This window comes from Pelodiscus sinensis, chromosome 2, assembly GCF_049634645.1.
Source record: "Pelodiscus sinensis isolate JC-2024 chromosome 2, ASM4963464v1, whole genome shotgun sequence".
In the NCBI taxonomy this organism is placed as follows: Eukaryota; Metazoa; Chordata; order Testudines; family Trionychidae; genus Pelodiscus; species Pelodiscus sinensis.
Window position 1 is genome coordinate 86760993 of NC_134712.1, and position 13579 is coordinate 86774571.

Genomic DNA, 13579 nt, shown 5'->3' on the forward strand with positions numbered 1-13579 from the left:
TGCCTTGTGACTCGTTTTTTGCCGAAGCTCACTCACTAGGCTCTTGCCATTTTGATGCCGGACTATAGGGAGTGCCATACGATTGGATACCAGACTACTGTATTGGAGTTTTACTGTATACCCTGTATAAGAAATATGAAACATTAAGCACTTTTAACAGAAACAGGAATTAGCACACTCCATTCAGAGGTGATAAAACAGATGTTCTCATTTCGTGCAAGGATCAATACAGTGAGTGGGATTACAGCCAAATGTCCACACTTGGCCTGATTCTATTACTATGGAAATCAACGGCAAGATTGTGTTTGTAAAGTGCAAGAATAGATCCTTAATTCTTATTTTTCCCAGTGAAAGATAATGCAAAGATAATATGCCTCCTAAATATATACTGACAAGGATGTTCATTAAATTGTTGGAAAGATCTTTCATAAATACAATTCCTTTTCTCTTATCCAAAAACTTAAAACTGTTGCCAACTTGTTCGCATCAGTAAGGAATATAGAGATACTTGCTTCCTCCACTTCTTAAAAAAATAGGCTATAATGTTCTGTTAATATATTACTGGGCAGGGAAAATAGTACATGCCAAATAATTATGACATACTTCTGCAAGCAGGGTTGGATTATGAAAAGGGCTTAGGGGCTGCAGCACAGAGTCTGGGATGCTGTGTCTCTTCTTGGCGGGGTGGGGGAAGTGGCTCTATGTGCTGCTGTTCCCCTTCTCCCCTCTCCCCACTGGTCCCAGCAGTAGTCGACAACATGTTCTACCCCAGCAGCTCCCATTGGCCAGGAATTGTAGCCAATGACAGTAGTGGGGGCAGTGCCTGAAAATATAGGGTTGCATGGAGCCACTTTATCTTCCCCACTCAGGAGCTGTGCCAGGTAAGTGTGCCAATCCCCTGATCCTTCTTGCATCCTACCCCCTGCCCAGACCTCAGACCCCAGCCTGCTCCTGTACCCTTCCTCCTGCCCAGACCCCTCCTGCACCTTACCTCACCCTACACCCCCACCTTCAGCCCACTCCTGTACCCTACCTCCTACTTAAACCCTGTACCCCCACCCTGCTCCCTTGTAGCTCCCGCATACCCCGTAGCCTCGGGGGGAGGCTACAAAATATTCTAGCCCGAGGCCCTCAGAAGAGTTAATCCAGCCCTGACAACAAGGTTACTAAAAAGTCTAGATAAATGTTATTAACCAATACAGAGAATCATTACTAGCACATTGCAGTGATATTAACAAATCAAGAGGCCCTATTTGACACTATAAATAGCACTAAAATATGCTTTTATCACAAGAATTTTACCCGTGCCTTTAGTATTGAAAATTATAAACTATTCCTACCCCACACAAACAGATTTCTTAAAAGGCAGATTGAAAATGTCACTGACTATACAGTAGAAAATTGATGAGATGGTGAAGGATGCCCACAGAGTGCAAAAAGCTGGGACAAAGCATACCTGACATATTTGTAACATTACGTGAGAAGACAAAGTTGTCTCTTTGTCCAAGATTTCTTATATGTATGACCGCTCTTATCATTCAAGATGACACAGCCTGACTTTAAGTTCTATCCATCTCTATATAGCAATTGAAGCAGAATGTGTTGTAGTAAAGGTGAAGTTTTGAGTGTAGGAATCTGAGAGGCATAGTGGATTGAGGACTGTTGTATATATGAGCATGTATGTGGGGGAATAAGGAGTTGTGACAAAAAGGAGGCTGATGGCTGTGTGTTTGAATAAAGGAGGAGGTTTGAGCGAGTGAGGATGAGGGGATAGCCATGCGTGTGAGGGCACATCTACATAGCAGCACTTAACTCAAAATAAGCTACGCAAATTGAGCTATGTCAACTGAGTAATTTATTTCTAAACAGGGCCGGACGGAGGCATGGGCAAAGCCGGGTAGCTGCCCAGGGCACCAACCAATGAGGGGCACTTGATGGCAGCTGTAAGGGGCGCGCGGTGTCCCTTACAGCTGCCATCAGGGGCCGTGCACCCGGCTTCCGCAGCACCGGCGCCAGCCAGCAGCGCCCTTCCCCCCCACGGCCGCGGGGCCCTGCTTGGCTCTGCGCACGAGCCACCAGCGCATGCTGGGCCGGGCTGGGCAGCGCATGCACTGTGCACCCCGGGGGGGGAGGGCCCGCACCCCACAGGTGGGCTCACACCTGTGCCGTGCGCCCGGGGGTGGTGCTGTGAGCCCGGGCCCAGGGCACCAAAAGAGCTCGGGCCAGCCCTGTTTCTAAATAGCTTATTTTGAGTTTTGGTGATGTCTACACAACACTTATTTCGAAATAGAGCACTCTTCCTCCTACTTCCCTTACTTCCCTTAGTCCTCATAAAATGAGGGTTACGGGAGTTGGAGTAAGAAGTCTTCCAGCTTGACAGTATTTTGACATTATGTAGAAATAAGTGCCAGTGGAACGACAGAAAGTGAAGCCCTCAGTTTTTGCGACCGTTGCGGTTTCTGTGTTTCTGTCTGTGTAGATGTGGACTATGTTATTTCAAAATAACGCTAGTTATTTTGAAATAATGTTGCTGTGTAGACATTGCCTAAGGGTGAGGGTGTCAGGGAAGAAAGTTTACAGAGTGAGGGTGTGAAAGGAGTGAGGGTGAATGTATAAAAGAGGAAAGGGAGGAAGTTTACAGAGGGTGTAAGGGAACGGGTGAGGGGTGAGTGAGTGCGGGGGGGCTGTGCGTGTGAGGGAAGGCATGAGCGATAACACTGTCTAGGGGGCCGAGAGGACGGCTCCGGGCACGGAGGAGCCGGCGGCGCGTGTGTGAGGAGCTGGTGCGGGCTGTGACGTGCGAGGGGAGAGCTGTCAGGGTCTGTGGGAGGGGATGGCTGTGAGGCTGTCCGTGTGGGCCGAGGGCCTCCCTTCCCCGCCGCTCTGTGCCTGCGCGGTGGGCTTGCGCTGGGGTATTTACGGTAAGGTGGACGCGGCTGTGGCAGCTCCGTGTCAGGTGATCATCTGAGCCGAGGAGCCGCCTGGAGTCGGAGAGGAAAATGCAAGATGGCCCGACGGGGCCGTGAGGGGCTCCCCGCCGCCCCCTCCCCGCCCGGACCCCGGCAGCGCAGGGCCAGCGGCGAGCGCTGAGGCCCGCCCCGCCCCGCTAGCGCCAGTCCCCGGCAGGGGCACCGAGCCATGGGGCTCTGCTACAGCCTGCGCCCGCGGCTCTTCGGGGACTCCGGCGGAGGCGGCTCCATCTCCAGCGCCGCCTCGGAGCCCGAGCAGCCCGCCGAGCATACGGCCCCCCCGCCCCAGCCGCTCGGGGCCCCGCGGGGAGGCAGCTGCTGCGGGCAGCCGAGGGCCGGGGGCCCGCTCCGCCCTGCAGACAAGCCCGGGGGAGAGGCGGACGGGCCGCCGCCGCCGCTGCTGCTGCAGAACGGAGGCGGCAATGGGGCGGCCCCGGAGTGGCAGCCGCTGCCCAAGCCCGGCGGCGGCAAACAGCCCCGGCAGTCGCCTCAGCCCGCCGCGCTGCAGAGACCCTGGGAGAAGCTGCGCCTGGAGGAGCGGGAGGCGGAGAAGGAGGCGAGGAAAGTCAGCAAGAGCATCGACCGGGCGCTGAAGGAGCAGAAGCGGGAGTACAAGCAAACGCACCGGCTGCTGCTGCTGGGTACGTGTGCAGGGGGGAGAGCCGGGCCGCCGCCGCCACGCAGCCCCGGCCAGCAGGTGCCCACCCTGGCGTTCCCCATAGTCCTTCCTTTGTCTGGCCTTCTCCTTCCTCTTCCCCGCTCTGCTCCCCCACCCGGCCCTTCTTCTTTCTCCTTTCTTTCTCCCTTCGCTTGATAGCCCAGTCTTGCTCTTCTAGCCAGGTTTCCACCTTTTTTTCTTTCCCTTCTCTGTGTCTCCCCCTTCTTAGGATCTGAAAATGGTTTTGCTGTGGAGAAAAGGGTTTGTCATTTAGCCCCATAAAACGGCGAGCTGCTCCACCCAGTCAGCAAAGCAGAAGTGATGTTGAGACGGGAATTAGCAGGCTTCATTTTCAGCTGGGAGGAGGAGGAGGAGGTGTGTGTGGTATGCGGTGTGTGTCTGTGTTGTCTAGCCGGGAAGTAAACGGCGCTTGTGTTGGCATTTCAAGAATTCGAAAATCAGATGCAGGGAAGATGAAAATGGCTTTGAATATAATTTGAACATAATTTGCTCCGTCATAGAACTTCTTTTTGCTACTATGTTGGACTTCTGATGGCTTAATGGAAAGTGAAGTGCTAGGATATAATGGATTGGTAATTTTAAGGAAGGACTAGGGCATATACATACCCATACCGAATTACTTTCCCCTCATAGCTCCTACTTGTTCCAAGGATCGTTGGTGCAACTATCTTTTTTTTTTTTTTAAACCAACCCTGCACGGGTGACTTTTTTTAAACACTGTGCTGCTGACCATTTGCTCTTTACATAAATTAGTTAATAGTCTTCCCTAGAGGCTTAATCCCAGCTAATACCTCTGTGTGCTTTTATACTGTATGAGTATCTACTTACCTGAAGGAAATAGAATAGTTAGACTGCGATTTTTTTTTTTTGGATGATTTAAGCAAAGGGGTTCCTGTGCCTCCTGAGTGTAATAAGAAATCTCTAATTTGTTAGTGTTGAAATATTAATTTTTTTGTACAGATAAGTGTTCTGTATTTGGCTTAGATTTCTACATGCATTCCAGACTGGACAGGTATATTTATTTATACAGCTGTACTTTACTATTAGCGGATTCCTTCATTTGCCTTTTGGGGTAGGAAGAACAAAACAATGTAATATATGGCAGTCTCCAAGACACTTCCTTATGTTAAGGTGTAGTTGAACACCTGATAATTATTATTGGGAGGGAGGCAAATTTCTACTGTTTGAAATGCAGGATATAAAAACAGAAGTGGCCTGTAATACACGCTTGGCCTGTTCAACTTAAATGCTTAAGGTTTAAAATGTATGTCCTATTAAGAATTTTTTTCTGATCTGTAAAATACTGTGGTTGATACCAGTGTAGACAGAAGAAGCTGTTGTCACTGAACATTGGCCTGCCTCTTAAGAGCCTGTTGTTGTTCAAACAACAGGTTGCTGGCAAATAGGTGAAGTGAGTGTAGTCTGTAATGGGAAGGTAATAAAATAACAAATCAGAGAGACAAAAAAATCTCTAAGAAGGATGCTGCTTTTCCTCTTTCCCCTCCCAATAAGCTGATACCTATACCAACATTATTAGCTCAACGCTTCAAAAATCTGAATAGTAATTGCAGTCTAATCTACATCTCTTCCTGTTGTCAAATTAGGGAAGAGGCAATGATGTGCTGCTGTCCTAGGCCCCAGTACAGGAAGGATTTAACCATGTGCTTAACTTTTATGCACTGTGGTACACTGCTGAGGACTACTTGCAATATGTAAAGTTTAGCATGTGTGTCTTTTAGAACTGGGGCCTAAGAAATTGACGTCTCATCCAACATCTTGGACGAGTAAAGCTGCAAGTGCCTTGTGTTGCTATCACTATTCATGTTCTGCAGGGGGAAAAAATAGTAGCTTTTATGTCTAAATTATTAACTGAAAAAATGACCTTCCTAAAAAGTCTCTATATAGCAAAGAAACAGTAACCAGCAAAATGTTTCTCCCCTCTTTGCAGTTCATTTTTTTTTTCAAGTATATCAAGTAAGTTGTTTAAGCTCAGTCTAATTCATCTTTTTCCTTGTTTATTCTTGTGTGCATAGAAAATCCTTTTTTAATAAAAGGGCACTGTTGACTTAAAATATAGCCTACCTTAAAAAAAAATAGGTAGGCTATCTTTCCTGCCCGGAAGTCTGCTCACCAAAACTCTCTTGCTGTGTGAAATATCAACACAAAAAGAAAACTGTCTATACAAGAAAAACCCTGACAGTGATACAGATCCACACAAAGGCAACAAACAAAATAGAGAAATATATTCCCCTGTTTCATGTACAGTAATTTTGTGTTGATTTACAAAGAAAGTTCAGACATCTTAGGGATAAGTAGCAAGGGTTTTTTTCTGGATAATTCTGAACAAATGCACTAGGTATCTCACTGTAACATTAATTTCTGAGTCCATCTGTAAGGTCCACTCCTGTGAACCCCTTGTTCTTCTACATGAATGAAGGCAATCGCAGGGCTGAAACTAGCTGCAAGATCAGGGTTTAAATTGATAATTTTAAAGAGGTCACTGACAGTTAAAAAAATGGGAAAAAAAGGTGGGAGAGACATTCTTCTATGTATATTTTATGCTAGATAATAAAGCACTATTTTATGCAATAATTTATTTCAGTTAACATAGAAGGAATTAGCCTTGTGTCATTGAATACAGTATGTACATTATGATTGCTGAAAGTCTTAACAGTGTATGCTATTTTTTTTCTTCCTAATTGCAATTGTAAAGTTCTTGAATCTGGTGATTTCCCCCCCCCACCCCCACCCCCACCTCCCAACACTTTTTTTTTTCTTTACCACTTTTTTATGGAAAAAAATCCTCTGGTAACAACTATCTTGTGTTACATAGGCCTTCTTGAGCCCTCTAGTAGATAATTCAGAAACTGTTAGGATTTTAGGGTAGAGTAGGATCATCTAGGCCAGTGTTTCTCAACCCTTTATTTAAAAAAAAAAAAAAAAAAGTACCCCTCAAAAAAAAAAAGTACCCCCAGTACCTCCAGTTTTCAGACACACAATTTTTTGTTCTACCATTGCAACACACTTGTTTTTAAAAAAAAAATTAAACTGTAGCCTGCAATGAAATTTTTGGGTGTAAAAAGTACAAAAATAATAAAGTGCTGTAAAACTTAAAACGAAAATTCAGTTTTCTCCAAATTTCAGATTTTGTTGACGTTCCCCACCTCCCCCGAATTCTATCAAGTGCCCCAAGGGCACTCGTACCACTGGTTTAGAAACACTGATCTAGGCATATCTCTCCACATGCATTCCCTGCCTTTGTGGGGGGGCCTCATGCATTGATGCATCTCAGTTCCTCCTGTTCTGTGCCAGTGGCACATAGACTTGTCTCCTGGGGTTTATAATACTTTGATCTAATTCTGATTGCTGGTCTTACTGCAGGGATGGCTGGGCAAGGTTTAGTGGCCTGTAATGTACGTAAGGTCAGATTTGATTATATAATAGTCTGTTCTGCCCTTAAACAATATGACTCTATGAAGATGTATATAATTTCTGACAATTCATGTGATGCCCATTTTATTTTAAATTGGCATGTTATGATTATTCAGTTACCAAAGTAACTTATCAGTAGAACTTTAAATTTGATTCTTTGATGTACCACTGATAATTTATGCATGTTTATTGAGTTATTTAGTCATATAATCTCTTTTGCTCTCCATTTCTGCTTCATTAACCGAGAATTGAAGGCTGTGAGTTCTCACCACATAATTTTTCTAAGGGTTTATTAACACACAAAGGTGCACTAAAACAACAGGTGTACTTACACCTCTAGGTGGTATTTTTCCCCTAACATGGATTGATTTTTAAATCACAGGGTTTTTTTAAAATCAGGCTGGAAATGTTGATTTTTAAATAATTGCTTTTAATCTTGTTTTACATTTGTACTCTCTGGTTGGCATAACCACCATTAATATATGCTGATTTATAACCAAATCTCATTTTTACAAGAAAAGTAGAGGTAATTATTTTCTAGGAGAATATATTCTGTCTAGGGTTACATGGATTTATTCAGTCTCAGTTTACATTTTTAAAAGATGATGAATAGTGCACTGCTTATTTACTAGGGCAACGATTTTTTTTTGGGTGTTTGTCAAGTTTGTGTTTTGAATTCCAATTTCCATTCAATTCAATATACAAAAGCAGCATTTTAATATTTGGATTTTTTTTAGATACCTAAAACTATAGTAATTGTGCTGGATATGCTAGAAAACAAAGTTGATCAAAATTAGGGATGTGAATTGGTAACTGGGAGCAGGAGCAAGCCTGCCCTGCATAGTGTGGGGGAGGGAGGGAGGAAGCAGGAATTTGGCCTCCCCCACATGGAGGTGGGGGCAGGAACGGGATCCTGTTTAATTGGTTAACTGGTTAAACCTTAGGTTTAACTGTTTAACTGATTAACCAGGATTTTACATCCCTAATCAAAATGCATTTTGTGTTAAATATTTTAGTTTTCAAGTGCCCAAAGATATAAACAGGTGCCTAGTGTGATGAGACTTTTTTTTTTTTTTTTCCAGAAATGCTTAAAAAGGTTAGCTGCCTAACTCCTGCTGAAATCAGATTTGACTGCCCAGTCTTTTTGGGCATTTAGCATTTATGAGTTTGAGATTTTAAAATATATTTAATCTGTGGATATCTGCTTTATATTCATAGACCTTGGATGCAGATTCAATTTTTGTATCCACACAGAGCTGTACTCATAGTCTTGAGGGTCATAAGGGACCATCATGATCCTCTTGACTGATCACTTGCACATTGTAGACCATTGAACCTCACCCACCCATAACCTCTGGCTAAATTACTGGAGTGCTCAAAATCTTAGGCCTTGTCTACACTAAAAGGAAGCTCGCTGTTGCTGCAATCTTCTAGTTAAGACTCACTAAACTTAACTCAGAGGGCGCCTCTGCCAGCATCCAATACTCCTACTTTTTGCAACGAGTAAGGGAAGCTGAAGGGAGCATTTGCTCCCTTCAGCCTCCTGCTGTGGGGACCGCGAGAAGCTCACCTTTAAGGTAATCTGCCTCCAGGTACATATTCTCCTTAAGTTGAGTTGCTGGGTCTAGTGTAGATGTGGCCTTAATTTTAAGACTTCCAGTTACAGAGAATCCATTGCTTAGGCCTGGTCAATACTACAAAATTGTGCGTGTGTGTGTGTGTGTGTGTGTGTGTGTGTGTGTGTGTGTGTGTGTCTCCACGCCCCTGAGCAACACATTTAAACTAACCCCCCAGTGTAGTCAGCACTTGGTTGACTGGAGAAGTCTCTTGTTGTCCTAGCTATTTCAGGAATCTGATTACTTAAATCGATGGGAGATATGTCTAATCAAACCTGGTAAAACTATTCCTGGAGCCGAGGTTTCCTCACATACCATAATCTTGAATTAAAGATTAATCTTTAATTCCTGGAAATTCCATGACAGTCCTAGAGGGTTTGCAGCCATAAGGGGGGGAACTAACATCCACATAGAGCTTGTCTACACAGACACTACCTCACTTGATTTCAAACCAGGAAGTCACCCAAGTCCCATGCTGCAGAGAAAGGCAAAAACTCTGGGTTTCTGACCACCTAATCTGGAAGAAAATTATTTCCTGACCCCAAATATGTCAGTCAGTTATATCTTAGTAATCTTAGTGGTGACTGTCATCCTTTTCTGCCCAGTTGTTGCTTGTATATTGGAAGAGGGAAAACCAAGCTTTCCTGTTTTGTTTTGTTTTCAATTCTGACTTCGTTCATCAACTTTGAATTAAACTAATCCAAATGAAGAAAATGTTCTTTTAGCTAAACTGTAATGATGGGGAAAGCTTTTCTGCACAACAGAAACTGAAATCCCCTTACATTTAGAAAAAAAACTTGCAATACAGGCAGTCCCCGGGTTACGTACAAGATAGGGATTGTAGGTTTGTACTTAAGTTGAATTTGTACTTAAGTCGGAACTGGCGTCCAGATTCAGCCGCTGCTGAAACTGACCAGTGGCTGACTACGGGAAGCCTGAGGCAGAGTTTCTCTGCCTCGGGCTTCCTGTAGTCAGCCGCTGGTCAGTTTCAGCAGCGGCTGACTTGGGGACGCCTGGGGCAGAGCAGCTGGGGTGCTGCCGGGTTGGTCCAGTGGCGCCGAGGAGCAGCGCTGCGGGACCAACCGGCAGCGCCCCAGCTGCTCTACCATAGGTGTCCGCGAGAAAAGCCTGGTCTGCTGGGGGGGGGGGGGGGGGGGGCGCACTAGCTGTGCCCCCCAGCAGACCATGGAGACGCGGGCGGCGGGACCAAAACGTGCCGCCGCCCAGGTCCTCCGCAGCTTTGCTCCGCGTCTCCCTGGTCTCCTGGGGGGGGGCCCAGCAGACAGGGAGACACGGAGCAAAGCCGCGGAGGACCCTGGCGGCGGCACCGTGGCACGTCTGGGCGGTCCTGGTGCCTGGGTCCTCCACGGCTTTGCTCCGTGTCTCCCTGGTCTGCTGGGGGGGCTCCCCCAGCAGACTAGGGAGACGCAGAGCAGCTTTTATCGCCCCAGAGGATGCGGGCGGCGGGACCACGGCACGTCTGAGCGGTCCCGCCGCCCGTGTCCTCCGGGGCGAGAAAAGCCCCGGTCGTAAGTACGGATCCGACATAAGTCAGATCTGCGTAACTCGGGGACTACCTGTACCTGTATTCACTTAGTTGTAAAGACTGAAAATTATACAGATATTTTGAACAGAGTACCTGACATAGTGATACCTTTATATAGCTTGAATTAACCTCAGAATTTACTTTTTTTTTTTCTTTCCCATCAATTCTGTACATAATTTAAAAAGCAGCACTCTTTAATTCATTAAAATTTGGATGGGAGTTAGAGGCAGCACTTTTCAATGATTGATTTAAGTTTGTCATTTTAAATTTTAAACGGATTTCTTTTTAATTAAAAATGTTTTTAAAATCTGTAATTGTTCACCCTTTCTTTCAGTGCGACTCTCCTCTTTAAGACTGAAATTGGCCCGTCTCTTAGAAGCCTGCTTAAAAACCTCTGACTGTTGTTGTGCTTTTAATAAACTTCTGTATTACTACAAAGGATAGCATGTGCTGTAACTGGATTAATTGGAGCATTATGTCTGACATTATGTGGAATATCAATCACATTTTTGTTGGTAGAACACTGCATGTTGTGTTACTAGACCAACTATCTTATTGTTTTGTGCTGACTGATTCAGGACCCATTGTATGTAGGCAATTATAGGCCTGATCTAACAAGTGTCAGGAACCGAATTTCTTACGTCTCAGAATTAAAGGTATGTTATGTATTACACCCTCATATTAAAGCAAATGGTTCTTAAAACAACCAATTCCAGGTCATTCTGACACTTTACCAAACACAGTGCTTGAGGACATTATGCGAAGTACTATACAAACAGAAGAGATGGTGGTCCTTGTTCTGAAGAGTTTACAACCAAAGTGGAAGACACTCAGTAAGGACTTAACAAAAATCAGAATTGTGCTCAGGACAGTGTTAGGTGCATATGATTTTAGTTTCTTTTTAATTAATTTTTTGTAAGCTACTCAAACTGATTCTTGATCTAACAATTGTAAGCTTCCCTTTAGCTTTTAGCCACTGATTATTTTTACTCCTTGCTCGTCTAATTATTAACTTATTTCTAACTTTTGCCTTTTTACTTCTAAAAAAATGTTTGGACTTCTTTAAAAACTCTTCTCTACACTTACTGGGTGTGGAAAGGAGCAGTAACTTTTGAAGAATGTGTATCTGCTCTGATGATTGTAGGGTCTATTTCTTCAGAGTACACTACGGATTCAGACCTCTGTATAGTAATTTCCTAAAAAATGTCAAAATAAACATTTGGTTAATTTATAAGTTTACGCTAAAATACAATAGTGCATTAGATTAATATAGTTTTCAGTAGCTAAAATGGTAAACTGGGTTTAAAATATTAAAGGGATGTCTGAAAGTAAATGTTAAATTTACATAACTTAAACTAATCATTCTTCCATAACTTAGGTGAGAAATGCTTATTTTTAATGAAGGTTTTTTTAAAACTTTTCCTCGGTATAATAGAGGCCTTCTCGTGGTATTTCAGTCATGCATACATTTTTCTTTGTAGATTTATCCAAATAATTATAGTGTTGTTAATGCTGTATAGTGCGTTATTCATTCTAAATCATACTTCATAAATTAACCTGCACCACAGTTTTATGGACGTTTTATAGAAATGTATTATCTTTTTTTGTATCGGAATAAGTCTAAAAGTTGTATAAGTAAAAGAATTACCAGCATGCTTTCAGGGAAGTTCTCTGGTGAGAAACCCAGCACCCTAGCCAGTTTGTGGGAAAGAGGAAGTACTAACATTTTCACTAGTTAGTGCTTTTCATAGTTCCCTTTTAGCTATCTCTGATGATTAGGTGCCTGAAACTTCAACTCCATGCATCATGTGGTGGTGTAAGGAAGGAATAATTTTCTCATCTTCCCTAAGCCTCAGAACCTCCCAACTGCAATGGTATAGGATAACTTTTCTCAGACTTCCCTCAACTTTATTTTGCTGATATTCCTGTGACTATTCTGCCCCCCTCTCTTTTTTGCCTCTGCTGATATTCATTTTTTTCCCAAGCAGCAGAATGACAATGACATGATTCTCTTCCGCAGCACTGCTGTCCCTAGAGTGAGACTTACCAGTTTTGCTAACTTCCTTCTGTTGATGATGAAGTTCTGAGTACAAGCAGCAAAGGCACTTGGGCTGTCTGTAGTCACCAGAAGCTGGCATTGTATCATTTAACATTTAGAAAGCTTGATTTCCACTTACAAAGAAATAAGCAACAAGTGAAGGAATTGTCACTTGCCATGGGATCGATAAATCTTTCATGCTCTAATAAATTCTGTTTTATACATGAGTAAACTGAGTCACACAGCAGATGCTTTTGAACCAAGATCACACTGCAGGTGAAGACAAGGTCAAAAATAGATTCCTAAAATCTCAATCCCTTCTCTAATCCAATGGGGTTCTAAATAAGGGAGAAAATGTACTTCATTAACCTTTTTTAATATAAAGCAAACAATAATCCCTCCTTGCAGTGTGTAATCTTCCTTTGCAGTAAATAGAATTTTCAAATTTGTATCTTAAAAATAAAATCAAACAATTCTGTAGATAGAAATGTTGTAATACTTCATTTGAAAGAACAGCAATACTGTGCCAGGTGATTTTTCTTTAATTCCACACGCAGGTTTGTTAGTCACAAGCTTGTTTTCTGTCTCCTGATTTGTAATTGTTTGTTGCAGCATTATGATATTGCACATCTTACTTTAATGGCCAAAGGAAATTGTTGGAAAAAAAAGATTTCTTAAGACAATAAGAGACTTAATCTTCACTGAAAAAACAAAACTAAAAATAAAAAAACCCAAGAAAACACCAGGGTGGAAAAGGGAAGTGGGAAGTTGATGCTAAACTCAGTTCTGGTGTAAATCTACTTATTTCTATCAAAAGCAACAAGGAGTACTGTGGCACCTTTTAGACTAACAGATGTATTGGAGCATAAGCTTTCATGGGCAAAGACCCACTTCGTCAGATACGTTATTTCTATCAGTTGATCTAGAATAGGAATTAATTTGGCCTTTAGAGAGCAATTATCTGTGACCATCTAATGATTACAGTTTGCCATGGCATATATTTTGTTCTTATATTTTCTGAGTTGAAAACGAGGCAGTGGAGGGTAAAATCGGTAAGGTTATCATTGCAAAGCAAGTTGATCAGTAGTGATAAATATTCTTTTAACAATGTACATGTTTGTTAATAACCTTTTTTATTCTTCTGCATATAAAACTATAAAGTTACATGGTCAAGGATTTAACTCTTCTCCTTCCCCCCCCTCATTTCTAAGTTTGGGCTTATAAATGATAGGCAGTATTCAATTTTTATATTTCTGTTTTCAGCACTTTTTGCATCTCTCTGTATGATGTTTAGTCTTT

The 13579-nt window shown here is 43.0% G+C and overlaps 1 protein-coding gene across 1 annotated transcript in view; it reads left to right on the forward strand.

The window, feature by feature from the left end:
• Nucleotides 1-2766: 2766 nt before the first annotated feature.
• GNAL (G protein subunit alpha L) overlaps nt 2767-13579 on the forward strand; it is a 312920-nt gene continuing 302107 nt past the window's right edge. Inside the window, exon 1 of the mRNA XM_006117488.3 lies at nt 2767-3610. Coding sequence (XP_006117550.2) covers nt 3139-3610 — 472 coding nt within the window. The 5' untranslated portion in view covers nt 2767-3138. The remainder of the gene's footprint in view (nt 3611-13579) is intronic.